The sequence below is a fragment of the Branchiostoma lanceolatum genome, chromosome 11, assembly GCF_035083965.1.
Source record: "Branchiostoma lanceolatum isolate klBraLanc5 chromosome 11, klBraLanc5.hap2, whole genome shotgun sequence".
NCBI lineage: Eukaryota > Metazoa > Chordata > Leptocardii > Amphioxiformes > Branchiostomatidae > Branchiostoma > Branchiostoma lanceolatum.
In genome coordinates, this window is record NC_089732.1 from 6,795,677 (window position 1) to 6,811,865 (window position 16,189).

General features: G+C 42.6%; 1 protein-coding gene across 1 annotated transcript; it reads right to left on the bottom strand.

Annotated features, from left to right (window-relative positions):
- LOC136445272 (cyclin-dependent kinase 4 inhibitor C-like) lies at nucleotides 1-15,945 on the bottom strand. The gene is made up of 2 exons (XM_066443182.1): nucleotides 13,951-15,945; nucleotides 1-5,112 (listed from the first exon to the last, which is right to left on the bottom strand). Exons 1-2 carry the CDS (start codon nucleotides 14,170-14,172, stop codon nucleotides 4,729-4,731), a joined length of 606 nt encoding a protein of 201 aa, XP_066299279.1. The 5' UTR covers nucleotides 14,173-15,945; the 3' UTR covers nucleotides 1-4,728.
- Between the last annotated feature and the right edge of the window lie 244 nt (nucleotides 15,946-16,189).

A 16,189-nucleotide genomic window follows, 5' to 3' on the forward strand; every position in this document is an offset into this window, starting at 1 on the left:
GACGTTCTAATTCAATAATTTATTAATATACGTCTTTGAATTATGACGAAACATGGCGCATTTGTACACTTTCTATTGATCTATCGTACAGAACATTACAAGTCATTAATGAGAACGGTATGTACAGTTGTAGTTTTAAAGGCAACCAAAGCAATATTAGTGCCCAAAAAATGTTTGATAAAATAATGCTGAAATCTTTATGGTAGAGACATTTACTAACACTGTTTAGCACATGTGTGTAGTAACTTAATACTTTGAGCATTTTTAAAACCGCGCAAAAACGTGCCGTATAATGATCCCCATAGTTTCGTGAGCCTACAAAAACCCCGGCGATGATTTTCAGTGAGTTATCACCTCACAACGACGTCGTATTTTTGCATCATGAACATTGCTATACATTGTGATAGTGTTGTTTGAACTAATCATGTATAGAAACGACAAAATAAATAGATTTCAAAATTAAAAGAAATATTCAGGCCCTAATATTGCTTGGATTTCCTTTAAGAGCATAGTTATAAATAGAGAAATCGTCTAGCATGCATGGTGTAACATATATTATTAAGACGTCGTAGAAACGACTGATGAACTTAATAAGATATAAGGAGTGCAACAAAGAACGAGAAAACTGTACATATTGCCGAAATGCCATAATTTCAATGATTTATAAACAAAAGCAGCGATTATGATGAATGTATTTTGATTAAGAACGTAACAATTACAATTTCTTTAACTTCAATCAAGGGACGAACCATTGTCAGTTGGGGGTGTTTTTTCAGATGACTGCTCTCTTTAATGTAATAGAGAAAAACCTTTAGAAAAAAGGTGTCCCAAGATTTTAGGAGACAACAAAGTTTGGAATTTTGTAGCATAAAACCATTATATTCCCCAGAAAACAATGGACCGTCCCAAACACAGCAATATTTATCAAATTCTGCCTTTAAAATAACGCCCATCCACTATGAGAGGGTATGGATTCGTCAATCAAGTGTATTACAAAACAGCATGAGAATTTTCAGTGTAAGTGTACTTAGGATATGTATGTGTACGAACGCAGACTCGGTCATATTGTTGCAGTTTTGTACATTCTACAGACAAGCAATATCTTCTTCCGTTTGTCCTTAGATGAGAACAGTAAAACCGCACCGTGGCTCATTGTTTATTGGCGAGGGTAGTACGAAAGAAGGAGAACTTGCAATAAGACACTTGTGGCACTTTTAGTTTTGTTTCCTGATTTGTTTCTTGGTCACGATTGAATTGGATCATTTTGTGCTTTTTCCAAACTAAAGAGATTTTCTTTCAAAAGTGTAAACGGTGAATATTTTGGGGAGGGGGGTTTTTAGAACCATGCGGCGGTTTGACTGAGGGCACCTGCAAACCAGGCTTCGTGAGTCACCATGACGAAGACGAAACAATTGGATACGGTAGTAATTCCGTTTTCCACTTAATTAGTCTGACATAAAAACCCTTTGTCAACCGAAGGACATTAGATAATGTCCTTGGTCAAACAATACAATGTTTCACTTTATGCAGAGAGGTTTTATAAACGTACTAAAATCTGGTTACTGTTCCTACAATTTTGCAGCTTTTCAATTCTCGTTGACCAGTCATGTAGCTAGTAACCAACATTATATCATCATGATTTCTTCAGACTTTGATAAGTTTTAAAGTTTACAGATCAAGAAAAATAGGAACTTTCTAGCTTCCCGCCAAAGAAGTCTAAAAGCCCAGGGCCATGTCGGTAGAGCCGACCGTGACGAATATAAATGCCCCTGTAGAACACGTCCGTAATTGTGAAGAGACTACATAAACAAATACGGCGTCCCACCTCGCACTTTGTAGTCCATCAACTTTCAATTAAGGCCCATAGAACAGCCATTTTGCCTCAAACCGAGACGGCTGTCCCATAACTCATGGTGTCAGTCGTTTTATTAGAGCGTGCCTAATTCGATTTTCGAGGTCCGAAACCTTTCAATGCCGGATGATAACTTAATACGCGATGCTTTGTGGGCGGCAGGCAAAATATTGTTCCGGTTCCTGTACCATACGATATCCGTATCCGAGCTACTCTTACTTGTAAATTACCGTCTCAAATTCAGTAAACTGTCAGTAGAATTGAAATTTGTTTGTAAAATACTTCTTTTCGTCAATTGAGAAGACCTTTCTGTACAGTTATTTGGCTACAATTATCAAGAAATTGTGACAATTTCTACAGTTTTCAGAACTAGTGTAAACCTTGACTGTAAGCTGTCGTATCTTAAAACCTACAATTCTATAAATTACCTACGATCTGCCCGCAGAGGTGATACATTATACAACAAAACTGTCGTTAAGGATCTGACTTTGACTAATGCCACAGTCCAACCGCCTTTTAAAATTTGTCCGTTAAGTAACTGCCAAACAAAAAGGATATTTAAACACTAGAAGTCCTTGTAGTTGACATGGCTGATACTGCCCGTTTGCGACACTCTATGTCTGTGAACTTGACCTGTGAGGCGGAAACTGGTACTTTCCGCGTGTAACACGAGAAACGGGCTTGGAAGGTCGACGTCACTGGAGCGGGGGTAAACAACGCTCGTGTTCGAGCCAATCGCGAAAGCTGTTTGAAAGCAGACTTTCATTTGATGAAAGGGTGGCAGTGAATGGGTATTCAAGATATTCAAGATATTCGGGACGTCACGACACAAGTCCAGACAGAGCAGCGCACTCACCCCGCCCTCTTGACTTCTGTTTTTCTGTTCTTAATTCAGACAAAAAAGGTGGTGGACCAGGAGGGGGGTAGGATTTACAAACACAGGGCAGGAAGGTCGGGCCTGCCGATAAACACGTTTGGGGAGAAGTCTGTACGGTAACCTGACACGAGTCTACCCGCACACACGCCCGCCACACGCCACGCCGACTCGACTTCAGAAAGTTTACTTTGTCGCCACATGATTGACCTTTTTACGGTCCTTTGAACCTGTTAAGACCCCCCTGCTCTTTCGTTACAGGCGTGGGGTAAGGCTCTTCTTTTGCGGCTCTGGTTTCGTACAGTTTGACTCTGACAAACCTCTAAAAAAGCGAAGAAACGTCAGCAAGGGGATGAGACGGTGAAGCCACGAGCTTCGGCCAGGGCGCCCCACAGGACGCGTGGGACGGCGAGGCGTCCTTCTGGCCGGCCGGGCTCGGTTTACAGCTACCAGCGGGTGTGAGTGGCCGGACACGTGTCGGGCGCGCGACCCTCCCCACCCCCTTGTCACTCACAGCCCCCTACCTGTCTGCCCTCGTAACAGATGTGGCCGACTTTCCCAAAACAACACTTCAGCGTCTTACACTAACGTGTTCCCTTCTGTTGATACAACTCTCCCGTCTGTTACAGGCCCGTTGAACAAGCTGCTAGTTCCCAACTACGTCTGGTTTGTTTGCCTGTGACTCGCACGACACAACTTGTTTCCTATTGTTTGTGACTGCGCGTTTGTTCAGTCTTAAACAACGCTAATCAAGACTCATGTCCAAATAAGGCGCGTGGCTTCTCTTGTTGGTAAGCGTTCAGTCAGATTTCTCACACTGATAGGCGTGCTACTGTGGAGGGGTGGGTAAGAATTAGCTGTGCTAGTAATGAACTCTTGTCTAGCCCTGTGCGACAACACTGATTAGATTGTTGACATATCTCGCACTGCTAGAAGCAATCAACGGCCCTTAATCCATATTGAGACCAGAAGTGCCCTTGCCGTGCCTCTCAGGCTGTCTGTGACAGCTTCAAATATGACACCGGCGTCAAGTCAAGAGCGGGCCACTCGATGTCTATTATCTGATTCCGTACAAGAGGGTAGCGTCGGTCTGAAACCCGACACTGGCTGACCTACACCAAACGAGAACCACCGCTAGCTCCCCACTCCGATACCGTCTCTAGGACCCAATGATTTGAAGGGAAAACGTTCCAGACCAAGTTTTTCAACTCTTATCGACTTTTTTTCCTGACGCATTTCCCTTCAATGTCGAGTTTCAAAGCCTGTTTCTGCACACGCGGAGTACGAAAAAAACAATCACGTCTGTGAAAATAAGATGTAAACTAAACAGCGCCATTCGCTTATCGACAGTGCAGTATGTCACTACAGTCAAGATGTGTTAGTCTCCGATTGTACAATAATTTCGTATGCTAGTTTGGCAGTATCATTGAAAGCAGCAGTCGTTATTTTCTCTTACTTATTAGATTATCTTTGTTGTCTAAATTCTGTCGTAGTCGTTCTTCAAATTTGTAAAATGCTGCACCATAGAAGACAGCCAGTTGAACAAACAGGGCAAATTTGTACGACGTTATAAGATCATCTTTTTCTGGTGCAAATGGTAACGATCAGTATGCCCTGTTGGATGACTATGAGTGGCACAGTGATAATACAAATGTTGGTCAGTTCTTCCAAATACAGTTCTATAAAGCTGAATGCAACTGTCGTCTGCAGAAGGGTCACCAACCTTGTGGCTCAACGTAGTATTCAAAATATACGATATCACCAACTGTTTGAGATATTTCCAATCACATGTGATTATTAAATGTTCAACTGAAACCCGTTGAGGTGTGAGGGACATTTTGTGTTTGTAATTGGGGAGGGCATGGCCTCCCTTACGTTAGACCGTTTGGTGTCAGGTCCAACTAACACTTGACTAGGAGGCCGTGAGGATTCCCTCGTTTGACGAGAAATTGGGAGAATATGTAAATGAGAGACTCACAAGAGTTCTAACGGTCCCGTGACGTCATTGCCCTTGCTGCTCGGCATGCTGCTCCGGAAAGCTGCCTCGGAACCAGGCGGTCACGTCCGTCTTCCCGTGGATTCTCGCGAGGTCTCGCGGCGTCTGTCCCCGCCTGTTTTTAGCCCACAGGTCCGCACTCTTGGCGCGTAAGAATTCTAGAATTCTGACGTGACCTTTCGTAGCGGCAAGGTGTGCCGGCGTCATGTCTTCCTTGTCCTTGACGTCCAAGATTGCGTGGTACTCGAACAGAAGCTTCAGCGACTCTTCCCAGCCGTCGCGCGCGGCGTCGTGGACGGGCGACAGACCGGTCTCCTCGTCGCGAACGTTCGGGTCGGCGCCGTTCTCCAGTAGTTCCTTCGCGATGAAGTGATGTCCCAACTTCATCACCTGCAAACGGCAATAGAAATATCACATCCAGATCAAAGAAAAAAATAATCCAATGAGTTGTCGAGAAGCATCGGGTGATATAGCAACAAACCTTACGCCTCCATGCATTTGTGGCTCACACTCCGAAAATATACAATAGGTATAGGGCGATCCACTATAAACTCTTGATTTTTGAAGTGGTTGGAATTAGAGGAGCCTGACACGTAGAAATACATACAGATGAATTTCAAGTGGGGCAACAACGTACTTAGTATGTGAACGTTCAATGAAAAACTAGTTGAAGCGATATCGGAAAATTGGGCTAAACGCACGACTGAGACTCCAAATCTCGTACGAGTACACACGACGACGATTTACCCGTACTTTTTCCCTGCAATGTTTTCATCACAAGTCTTTTCTTCTAACTTCGAAGCTTTTAGATCTTTCATATTTGTTTTCTTGTTTTTTTTTTATATTTGTTTTCTTGCTACGGAATAACGGACACATATTTCCTTGTTCTTCAATACGTCTGTACCGCCAACGTCTTTTGGGGCCTCGCCAACTTTGTAGTTACTAGTAAACCATTTGTCGGCATGCTAATGTTGTATGATTGCTAATGTTTCAGGAAAAGTATCTCCTACAGATAAATCGACTGGAACAAAACATCCGTAAAATGATGCATAGGACGATCGTTTGTTTTGACAATCAAACTCAAAAGAAACTTGACACTGCAACTGAATAAGGATTTGGGGGAAAATTTGAATCTAAACTGTATCTACTACGCACCGTTACATCTAACGGTTCTGTCTAGACTAGTTGGGAAATGTCGTGCTGGTGCTATAATTCTTGATCCTGAAAATCGGTGCAAAACAAAGCCATTTCGAAACACGTATACATTACAGTTATATATACACAGCAACAATAAATTCACAGAAAAAACGTTGAAAGATTCAGTCATTTCCGGCAACCTCCAGATTCAAAGTCAGAAAGCTCAAAACTTTTGCATAATATAATGCTTCAAAATGAAGTAAAATTGACTCAAAGGTAAGCGCAAGAAGATAGCATCGATATGTGTAGAATACCTTGTAGTTACCCTACTATATACACTGTACCACCTGTTTGAGTTAGCATTAGGTTGTGGTCGCTTACGAGACCACATACATACACACAGCCAGGCAGTCATGCAAGTACCTACCATTCAACTCTATAGAATAAATCTGCAATGTTCGACATCATGAAAACCGGAACAGCGTTTTTACAACAAAGCACACACCGCACATAAAAGTCGTATATAAAAGTACCACACGTCGGTGAAGGTTACGCATCCAGGTAATAAGATACGCCAAATAGCAGTTACTGAAGCAATTGAATAGAATTTGGAAACGGTCAAACGTTTCAAGTAGCATCCACTACTTTTCGTCAAATTCACTAACGAAAAGAAGTGGATACTACTTGAAACGTCTGACCGTTTCTAAAATCATACCCAGTTGATTGAGTAACTGTTATTTGGCGTAAAAGCACAAGACTTGTTCTTACACTTCGGGTATTGTTATCTAAACTGGCCACCATATTTATGTTAGCCCCTTGTGTAAACATCATCTCCTCGAAATATTCTGTAGCAACTAGATCAAGTGTTAGATTGCCATGTTCATTTTGATATCTAACTCAAACATAATTCAGTCACACAGTATTGTATTACACAATACACGTTATTGTTCCTACAACACAGCGGTATTCATCAAACGGTTTTCGTCTAAGACGAATCAAGCCGTACAATATCTCAATATTTATGTCTTACTGAAAGGACTATAAATGCATTTCAGGGCCATATAATAAAATAAACGCTTAGTTGTTTGCACAATTTGCCAACATGGCTAAGGCCTTTAGCAGATAGCATAGTTTTTGGCAGGTGCACATGCTAATGTCTTGGAGATGACCAACTGCTCAAATATTTCCTATTTTTCTGCTTTACTTAGTACGATGACATCCATATCTATGGATGATACGTAAGGACTATACCTCTAACGTGATATCACTGTTTGTTTGCTATATAAGCGTTTGTCCAACATAGAGGATCCTGCTATATTACTAGCGTAGTTGTGTGGCATAAGGTAGTGGCATATAGTTAAAATTTAGGAACATAAGATGTTCAGTACAGCTCTTCAACTGTTTTCATGCGATCCACGCATATTGTAATGTTTCGCCTACTCAGACAACGATATGCGGTAAACCATGCTTCTTACACTAAGACGAACACAACAAGAAGAACTTTTCTACCTCGGATTTGTAACGGATGTAGCGAAAGTTGCTGTAATGAATTGAGTAAGCTGGCCACAAAACTGAGTCATTTTAAAAGACGACTTGATTACCAACCGATTTTGACCTCTAAATGAGTGGTTGAGTTTTGGCTCTATGTGCTGCGTGGTGAAACAGACCAGTGTGAGTAGACCAGATCTACATTAGCCTCTACCAGACTAACCACGCCGGATTTGCCAGGGAAGGTTGGCCACCAGAGGGTTTCATTCGCAGGCGCGGGGAAAATATTAACTTTACCGTGGACTGACTCTACTGACCAATTATTCCCTTTTTTGCCGAATTCTACGACCCATACCCCCGTAGGAAGGCCTGGTGGAGGCTAGATCTATATAGTGCGCGCTGACAGCGTACATGTGCGCTGGGCCAATAACGTCAACCACAAGCTTAATTAAATCCAACAGTTAAACCTTAGTGTCACTGGTGGTCACATCGGGCGTGTTATAATTAGCCAAATGTTTTGCCAATTGATAATCTCTAAGATATTCTTTCTTCGTCTTATCGATATGTATTTTCAATTATGTCATAGGAAATTATGACTCTGCGTATATTCCTATGTCTTGTTCCCATTCAAAACGATTCAGATCATATACGATAACATTTTTTGACATACTAGTGAACAACATATTTGATTATATCTTATGTAAGTAGTACTGTATGATATATATGCATTATGGGATAACGATGCTAAATAACTTAAAACTAATGAAAATTGTTAGAAGTATGTTAGAGTAGACTGAACAAAGTCTGGATATGTCAAAGCATTGGAAAATTCGCTGACATAATCTCAGAATAAACGAAACAAAATTTTCTACGAATACTATTGCGTAGATTTATCTGTACTGAAGAAAACGAGCACTATATTTTGTGTGGTTTTCAAAGACTCACACCGTACAAAATTACTCCACATACAACACTGCACTTATGGTTGTGTGGGTACAGTGTCTTCTTACAATCAACTGCACTAATGACAGTGTTAATACAGTCATTTTTACAACCAGATTTGGTGTAATAATGAAACTGTAATTTTTGGTTAAAACAACGCAGATCCCTGGCTTTTATAACAAAATTCCGTTGCAGCAATGCAAAATTGGACTGTACTTTGTTGTAAGACAAGAACAGTATACTATAACATGTGTCCATCTTGTCACTATAGCAGAATGTACGGGTTGTTGTGGCATATGCATGTGTACAATGTACTATACATCTACATTTATATGTAGAACGTTTTCCTGGTACTCAATCATGCACCGACTCATTGTGGTAAGGTTTTGTAGACAACCGGCAGGTAAAAATGGCGGCCGACTTTCTGCATGGCTACACGCTTTTCTGGACTCTACTTGTAACAAATTCAAAGTTACCAACTAACAATTTCCTTCCTAAAAGAAAGAAGTACATACACAGGTATCTGGCAACAAGGGAAGAATACATGCTGTGAACTCATGTTAACTGTTTATTTACTACAGTGAGCCAAAACCAACAATCGCATGGGTTAACGGTTAAATTTCCAAGTCGAGTTTTAGGTTATAAGCTCGTTTAGCATATACAAGACGTGGTGCTTATACTTTTCAGAACATTTTACCCAACAGTTCATTTATGATAGTGAGCCAAAAGTAACAACCGTATGGGTTGATGGTTGAATTTCCAAGTAGTATCTTAGGTTATATCAAAGCTGAAAGTTTAGCGTACACACTCTAGCAGTCAAGCTTTCAGAACATTTTGTGAGACCAACGTGTATCCATGATTCCATTCCAGCTACATGTAGTTACAACATACATGTAGGTGTGGGAATAAGAGACCTTACATGACTGTACAATCACTTAGTCTATAAGTGATACAAGAACACAAAAAAAGCCCATTCTGTGCAATTTAAAAAAAATATAATAAACATATTTCAGCACTAAACGACAAAGTTACTAGGTTAGCCATAGAAAAGGATACATTCACGTCTACCCTAAATAGCACTAACATTTCTATAGTACAGTACACTGTTGGTATACATATGTTACAGGTCATTTTCAAGGGCTTGTTTGTTAAATATCGTCACTTTATCGCACAAAGAACTTAAGGCCAAGCAATACACATGGGAAAAATGTACATAAACAGTGCAGAGAGACACCATCCTATTAACTTACTGAATGACGCACAAAAAGTTACTGATTTGAGTCAAACGGAGCGTTATTTGCTAGTATGACAGTTGTACTGGGAATTTTTTCAAGTTGTACTTTTTGCCATTTGTGTAATGTATTCTTTAATTTCTTATCATGAAAAGGAAAGCAGTCTAGCGTAAAGGAGTAGAAGACTACTTCTGACAAAAGAAAACTGTTCTCTTCTCTTTTTTCTCGGAACACCTGTTTGTTGCCGAACGGAACATCCGGCATGCTTCGCGGAAGGAGAGGGGAAGGCGGGGTCGGCGCGACTTCCGGTTCGGTTGTGGGAAAAGTTTGGAGGAGTTGGAGTGGTCAGATAGATACTGGGGACGAGAGTTTGTGTTGTTCCTAATCTTAAAGGCAACCAAATCAATATTAGGGACCCCAAAAATGGAAATGAAAATAAAAGCTGAAATCTTTATTGTACAATGCAGTGACATCTACTAACACTGTCCAGCACATTTGTGTAATAACTTCATACTTTGAGCATTCTAAAACCGTGCAAAAACATGCTGTACGATGATCCCTTTTTAATAGTTTCGCGAGCCTACAAAAACCCCGGCGACGATTTTCAGTGAGTTCTCACATTACAACGAAGTCATATTTTTGCATCATGGACGTCGCTATACATTGTGATAGTGTTGTTTGAACTAATCATGTATAAAAATGACTAAATAAATTGACTTTCAAAATCAGATTTTCGGGCTCTAATATTGCTTGGGTTTCCACGTCAACATACCGTCAACAATGGCAATAGAAAATTATATTTGGACATTGGCAGTTTTTGTATTATATTCTTCAAAAGCTAGGGAGCATTAAATTAGCTTTATAGACAATAGTAATGTACGGGTGATAAGAACTAGAAAATTGAGTGCCTTAGGCTATTGGCAGGATGATCCTGTCAGCAGTAGAAAATTTTGCACTGCTGACAGGATGATCCTGTAAGCAGTTGAAGAAATTGCACTGCTGACAGGATGATCCTGTCAGCAGTGCAAATCTTTCTACTGCTGACAGGATCATCCTGTCTATAGTCACTTCCAATCAATAATGCCAGATATGATATTTTGAATGAGTACCCCACAATATGCACATTCAAAACGACGACTTTGTAGTTTATGAGGACTTGGGAATAGAGCAACGAGACTATGGAGAATTTTACTATGGAGAGTTTCTTCTGTGATGTTGATTTCAAGCTTCAACGGGCATGCTAAAAATCAAGCAATGGAAAGGACCGACAGATAAGTACAAATTACTTGTACAGTTTGAATTCCCTTTTGACCCCTTGTGTTGTTTCCACCAAGCGGCGTCTAGAAAAAAAACCTCTAGATACAGTATTCTGAAAAGCCATTAAGAAAGCGCATGTGATAATGGTTGGATCTTCATTTCATTGATAAGACATTTATAGTAACATTTTCCCAATACAATTCAGTTCTGTATGTCTGTATGTATATACATGTATATGTAGTTTTTCAGCGGGGTAGTGAGGCAGATTGGAAGTATCCCCCCAGGGCAGTGTGCACTAAGGTGTGTTGTCAGCTAAAATCGAAACAGTCCCACGATCGTCTTATCTTTAAACCGATACTACACTACCGTATATCCGAAGTTTACCTTTGGCATAGAATTAGCAATATTTGATCATTTTCTGGAAGGGCACATTTCCTAGAAATTCGGGGGCGATGCATGCATCGAAAACTTATTAAAACTGTTTTCAAATCTGTCAGAAAACACTTGAGAAATTGACAAAAACACTGCTTGCAACAGAGCAGAGGAACATTATGAGGTAGACCGAAAATATGAACTTTATAAACTATGAGAGGATCGATCCATTAGACATTCTTTGTCAACGAAGAGCCCATAACATAAGGTCTGTCACGTAAGATTTATGTATTTCGTCGCTGGTAGGTCTAACACAGTTCAAACGTCAGTGAATGATGTACGCCTTTTGGAGGAGCTGTTACATCGGCAGCGATATGGTTTGGGCGACAGGTCGAGCACTTCAACCGTCACTCAATTGTTTGTTAGGTTCTCCTGCAGTACATGTACATCAATATTCGTATACCAACACCCGTTCAATCAAGCTTACGGGGTACAACAAACAAACACACACACACAGTGATCAGAAAACACTGTTAACGCCAGGCTACCAGTTGTCAGACCACATCATTTTGAACTGTCAATCAACTAGATTCACGTTAATGATTACGAGGGGCCATATTCAGTCTTTAAGCAGTTGTTTAAGTCAGTAAATAGTGCAGATATAGCGGTGGGTCCCCTGCGTTGTATTTGCCGTTTGTTCGAGTACAATGGCAGGAGTAGGCTACACTCCCCTTGGCCAAGGAACGCGGCAACCAGCCACGAAGCTAGAAACGTTCACCGGGTGCCCTGTACATAGCAATACCAAACACTGTTTATGGTCTATAGGTACGAGACAGGCAATAGTCAATCGTAACACTGTTTGTCATGACACAGCTTTAAAAAATAACGACTCTCTCCAAGTTGATAATTGAAGGACACGTTTTTTTGCTAAGAGTGACCTTGAAAGCACCAACGACTGGGCAACGAATAAAGTGCTGGTTTTAACAAGAAGGAAAGCTGGTGGTTTCTAAAATTCCTTTCTTATCGAATTGGGTTTCAGAGACTAGTTTCAGCATTGACAAATACATATGTCATGCTCGTCTTATGTTCTAAGCACAATTGTTGACACGGCGTAGTTGTTAATACTCCACGGTTGCCGCATTCGACCGTCGTATTAAATAATCGGCCGTATCACGTGTCTGTGTGGTTTGTTGACATGGATAACAATAACGAACACAAACCGCGAAAAAATACGGGGGTCACTTCTCTAATAACCAGCGTAACCTTAATTGTCGAGCAGGGCACGCCGCGTGTGTGCTACGGATTGTGACAGAGGGAGACGCCGTCGCTTTTTGTACGTCAGAAAAGTCGATATTACAGACGGATGTATCAATAGGATATAGAGATAGGCGGTGAGGCGTTATTTACATTGCGGTGCGTCCATGGCGGTTCTAAGGGACGCGGTACGTACGCATCGTTCGATCGGTCTGAATCATTTCTTGGCGCCATGCCAGCGGCAGGGGACGCTGGGCCCGAGCCAACTGGGCGAAATTGTTTCCACAGAAAAATAGGACAGCGTGTTCGCTAGGTACGCCACCGCTTAGTCGAGAAAAACGGTTTACCGAATTTCTACAAATATCGCAGACGGATATACAATTCTTTACTGCAGCAGAACACCTGTATAAACACATATGTACAGTGGTTTCAATGGAAACACATGCGGCTTACAAATACAAATCCATCGGTTGCTTAGATGACAACATTAATGTTTTTATCTAACAAAACACGTTTAAGGAGGCCGTTGTGCCAATTTAAGAGTCATGTCTTCGAGATTTTTGAGACGTATGGCACAAAAACTGAATCGCAAGTGGCTGACCAAACGGTTTCAACTCGAGACTACAGAAGTAACCACTCCAAGCTCAGTGCCGCCATTTTTTGGGTCAAAACAGATGACGTTTTTCAGGCAACAACTCGCGAACTGCTATTATTGATTGAAAACAGACGAAAACACCCCACAGACATTGGTTACAACCGTTACATGCACCGTAGTACTCGTAACACACATTGCCACATACATACATAACCTGTATAACAGTTTTTGTGTCGTCAGATTTAGTATGCGCGCGAGTTTGCCTCGTGATTTCAGCTTCAATAGTCGGTACACAGCAGTTGTGATGAATGAACTGACTGTCAAAAGACATCAAAAAGATCTGTTGAAGAATGATTACAACAGAAGTGAACCGTTCTACCATTGCCATGAGACATCCATTGACAAGAGTCGAATCGCACAGCGAACGGGTTCTACGATATCAAAAGCATCCACCATTCTAAATATATTTGTTTACATCACAGTTACCATCCTTTTTCGTTAGATAAATACATCAGAAAATTTGAAATATTTATGACATAACGCCGTGTCACCGTTGTCCTTACCATTCATTCATTCGGTAATCTATGTTACATGTAACCGTTCTTATGTGCCAGTGAGTGACAGTTGTACTAACTGGCAGTTTGAATATTTACGCCGTGATATTTCGCGGTGGTGCACAACAGGCGTTAGCGGGACGTGTTGTTTAACAGATAGCTCCCCGGCCTTGTGGGCTGCGTTAGTCTGACGCGGGTTGAAGTGTAAACCAAAGGCCGGGTGAGTTATGATTCCTGCTGCCCGACACGCGCGTCGCGTTCTGTAGCATGGCGTCCCAACCCCTGCCAAGTTCTGCCGACGCGTCTGCTCTAAATCACGCCACGATCCACATAACGTCCAGCCTCAGCATTCAGGATCTTTAAAAAGTGTATTAGTAGGAAAAAAAGTAAGACCTACCTGTATCGCAGTCATCCCGTGCTGGTTTTGAGCGTTGACGTCGACTCCTACTTCTAAGAGTCGCCGTACTTCGTCCAGGTCGCCTCTGGCCGCGGCGGTTGTCAGGTCGTTGCCGTCGTTGATGGCATGGAAGCCGGCCGCCGGCGCTTGTACCGCTTGGCCACCGGCTGCTCCTTCAGGAGAACTGGTCCCAGCTTCTCCGGCGGCCCCGTTGTGAGCCATCCCCCGTCGAGGAGACCCCGTACCTCTCACGGGGTCCTCTCGCCTTTCTCCTACACCCGGCGTCTTGCCTGTCGTCCGAGTGACAATGCTTCTCACAAAAATACAGTCACGTGTGGACTTCCGCTACTTCCCCCTCCCCGCGATTGGATGGGGTGCACTCGAGTCGTTCCTTTTTTGTAGCGTCACCTTCTAAACAGTACGCTTTACTACGAGACGATTTGTGAGCTTCTCGCTTGTCACTTACGGCACGTTACTTCTTAAAGTGTTTGTCATGCCCATAAAAACATTACGTCATCAAACAACGTGCAGACTTGTAAGTCTATTGACGTCTTCCATTCATATTTGACTTCTCCGCTCGGTGAAAGCGTACACTAAAATATCCTCTTGTTTACCTTTGGTGCGAAAGTTCTGTGTCTTCTTACCGCGTTGTCCTATCAGTTCGGAGTCTCTGAAGACGTTATCGCACGATAACAGCCCGTTTCCTTGACAACGCGACAATATTTCGATCCTGACGAAAACTGGCCGGCGGTTTTGCCGTCAGGTTTTGAAACTGTGAGCCCGATGGCTGGCGTCCACCTGTATGGCGAGGCTCGCAGCGGGAGAGCTGACACAGTCAATGCAACAGATAATTGCCCCCAGCTTGACCTGCAGCTCCGCGACCTCGCAGTACCCGCACAGGGCACCGTCTGAACTTTCGTCTCCGCTGCCTACCTTGTACCCGCACAGCTCCGATTCTGCCAAAATACCAGCTCAATCAAATAGTTTGTAAAGATAAAAGAGTACGACGTCTCTCAATACCGTATCGATGTTCTTGAATGTGCTTGACAGGGGTCACCGAAACATGTCATCAGACTGGTTCTATGACTCTAGTAGTAGTACTCTCGGGTTGGCGCCATAATTTGACTACCGGTGTTCTGCGGTCGGTGAAGGACTCTTCTGGTGCTTTTATGTTTTGCTGAAGGTTATGAGTTCGATTCCCAGGGCGCTATAAAGTTGTTCAGTAGAGTTGACACAGATAATAAGGTGTTGACAAGGCTGAACTGTCTCCACCCGCTGTGAGTTGTATCCTTCTCAGACGTGTTCTGACATCTGTAGTAATGTGCTCTGTCTGTGCCTTGCTTCTGATCGTATTTCTTGTCAATCCGGTCGGCTTCTCTTATAATTGCTTAATGTACGCTACATGGAAAGTACGTTAAGTGTCCTCTGGCCACTGGACGACTGTCCTATGTGTAGCCTGGCGCCTTAGATGTCTAGTAGAGGGAACGCAATTATCTCTACCTGGATATCGTCTGTGGTCGGGACTAGCTGACACCAGTCTTTCCCCGGCAGCCCCGAAAGTCTATCCCGCAGAAAGCGACGTTTGTTGGTAGCGCGACCTTCCCGTAGCCAAGCTGAACGTCGACGCCTGAAGTCACCTGCGTGTCCCTTTAAATACGTGTCGCCTCCTCCGTCCATGGTATTCAAATGGAGCGGGCAGACCCGGGCACGTCCCGCTGTCGGGTGCCGGATTGGCCGAGACCCCGGTCCGCGTGGGGCGGTCTCGGATGTATCCCGTTCCCGCCTTCCCGTACAAAATTTCAGCCGTGCTGCCAAAGGAGAGTTGCCCCGGTAATATCGCAACTTGTCTTATCCGTACAGCTTTTTGGGCGCGGATCATAAAGCCATTCAAAGCGATCAAATGACCATTAGGGCAGAAAAAAGCTCCATCTATAAGCAAGCGTGCCCACGGCGCAGGTGAACAGCAACAGATAACGTCATCGCGTACCTTCTAAAAATAGACGACGCTATACATGCCGTAAAACGAGGTAGATAACATGGGACAGTCGTAAAATATAGCTGTCGTAAAACACGCATATCTCGCACGTATTTTGTACATGCGTAACGCTAAACTACAATGGAACGCCCCGAAAAGGGGTGATATTTTTCTCTTTGTATTTTGATATCAATATTTCGCCATACAGTTTCGTATCAAAGTCATTAGAGAGTATTTTAGAATATGTTTCTTTCATGTCATTAC

Coding starts and splice junctions, on each gene's coding strand:
- LOC136445272 (XM_066443182.1), bottom strand. CDS start 14,172: ATGGCTCACAACGGGGCCGCCGGAGAAGCTGGGACCAGTTCTCCTGAA. Junction 5,113..13,950: donor ACGGGATGACTGCGATACAG/GTAGGTCTTACT, acceptor TGCCGTTTGCAG/GTGATGAAGTTGGGACATCA.